The 1,332-nt window shown below is 68.0% G+C and overlaps 1 protein-coding gene across 1 annotated transcript in view; it reads right to left on the bottom strand.

Moving 5' to 3' along the window:
• Positions 1-147: 147 nt before the first annotated feature.
• The window catches only part of LOC113408534 (cholecystokinin receptor-like), a gene marked incomplete at its 5' end in the record, with an annotated part of 1,435 nt that continues 250 nt past the window's right edge, over positions 148-1,332 (bottom strand). The window contains one exon of the mRNA XM_026661822.1: positions 148-704. Within this exon, the coding sequence (XP_026517607.1) occupies positions 148-704 (557 nt within the window). The remainder of the gene's footprint in view (positions 705-1,332) is intronic.

The following is a 1,332-nucleotide window of genomic DNA, read 5'->3' as shown; positions in this document are numbered from 1 at the left end:
TCCAGGGGGCAGCGCAGCCCTGGGGGGGGCGGGGGCGGATGGTTGGGCAGAGGGGACTTCAAGTGGCCCCAGGCTGGTGACGAGGGGGTGCTAGGGGGGTCCCAGGCTGGTGACGGGGGGGGGGTCCCAGGCTGGTGACAGGGGGCGCTAGGGGGGCGCCAGGCTGCTGACAAGGAGGTGCCGGAGGGCCCCAGGCGGGCTGCTGACGGTGGTGTAGCTGATCTTGGAGAGGGAGGCGCCGGTGGTAGGCATGTCGTCGTCGGGCGGGGGGCGCCGGGGGCGCCGGGGCCGGCAGCGGGCGAAGGTGGCGGCGAAGGCGGAGCGGAAGCGCCGGTTCATGAAGCAGTAGATGAGCGGGTTGGCGCAGGCCGAGGTGTAGGACAGCAGGTGGATGAAGGAGATGGGGGCGCCCGACAGCACCCGATGGGCCGCGACCGGGGCGAAGGCGCGCCAGGTGTTGGCGGAGAAGATGGGCAGCCAGCAGACGAAGAACATCACCACGATGACGACCAGCATGCGGATCACCCGCTTCTTGGCCAGCAGCGTGGCCTGCGAGCCGTTGACGCGGGCGCGGTCCTGCTGCCCTGCGCCCGCCCGGCCCAGCAAGCTCAGCTCCAGCGCCCCCCCCGGCCTGGCCAGCTGCATGTAGCAGCCGTCGTCCTCCACCCCCGGCGCCAGGGGCTCGGTGCCGCCGTGCTGGAGACCTGGGGAGAGAGCAGAGCCGGGGTCGGCCCGTGTCTGCGACAGGCCCGAGAGGAGTGCAAGGGGCCGTAGTGGGGGGCCTGGGGAGCACCGGGGGCCCCCGGGGTGGATGGGGGGGTTGGCGGGTGTGAATGAGGGACCCTGGGGGTGGACAGTGTGACGAACTGGGGTTTTATTCATCTTGTTATGGTGCATGTGAGTCTTGCTGTCCTATACCAATACTGTGCGTGCCTCAGTTTCCCTGTGTGCCGCACCAATGGGAATTGGGGGTGTGATTTTGCTGAGGCCCTTGGGGCAGGTGAGGCTGCCCAGCTGTTTGCAGCTGCATAACCTGAGACCCAGGCTGGCTGAGAGTCACGTCTGACTGCGAAGTGGGGGGGCAGAACCCTTTGGCTTCCCCAGGACCCCGCCTGGGCGGACTCGCTGTGAGACGTGCACGGAGGGGCATATGCTGAATGCTCCAAGGTCAGACCCAGGAGGTGAAGCCGTGTGAGCTTCTTGCCCTGAAGACAGTCTGCTCCAAGGGAGACGAGGCTCCCCAAAGTCCTGACTGGCTTTGTGGGGAGCAGTTCCAGAGCATCGCCTGGGGACTCCGTGACAGGGTGTGTGGAGGGGGGACACCAGGGGTAG

The sequence above is a fragment of the Terrapene carolina genome, unplaced genomic scaffold (assembly GCF_002925995.2).
Source record: "Terrapene carolina triunguis isolate 2854851 unplaced genomic scaffold, T_m_triunguis-2.0 Scaffold17796, whole genome shotgun sequence".
Lineage (NCBI taxonomy): Eukaryota > Metazoa > Chordata > Testudines > Emydidae > Terrapene > Terrapene triunguis.
Note: the sequence above shows the minus strand (reverse complement) of the source record. Positions and strands in the feature narration are given on the sequence as shown.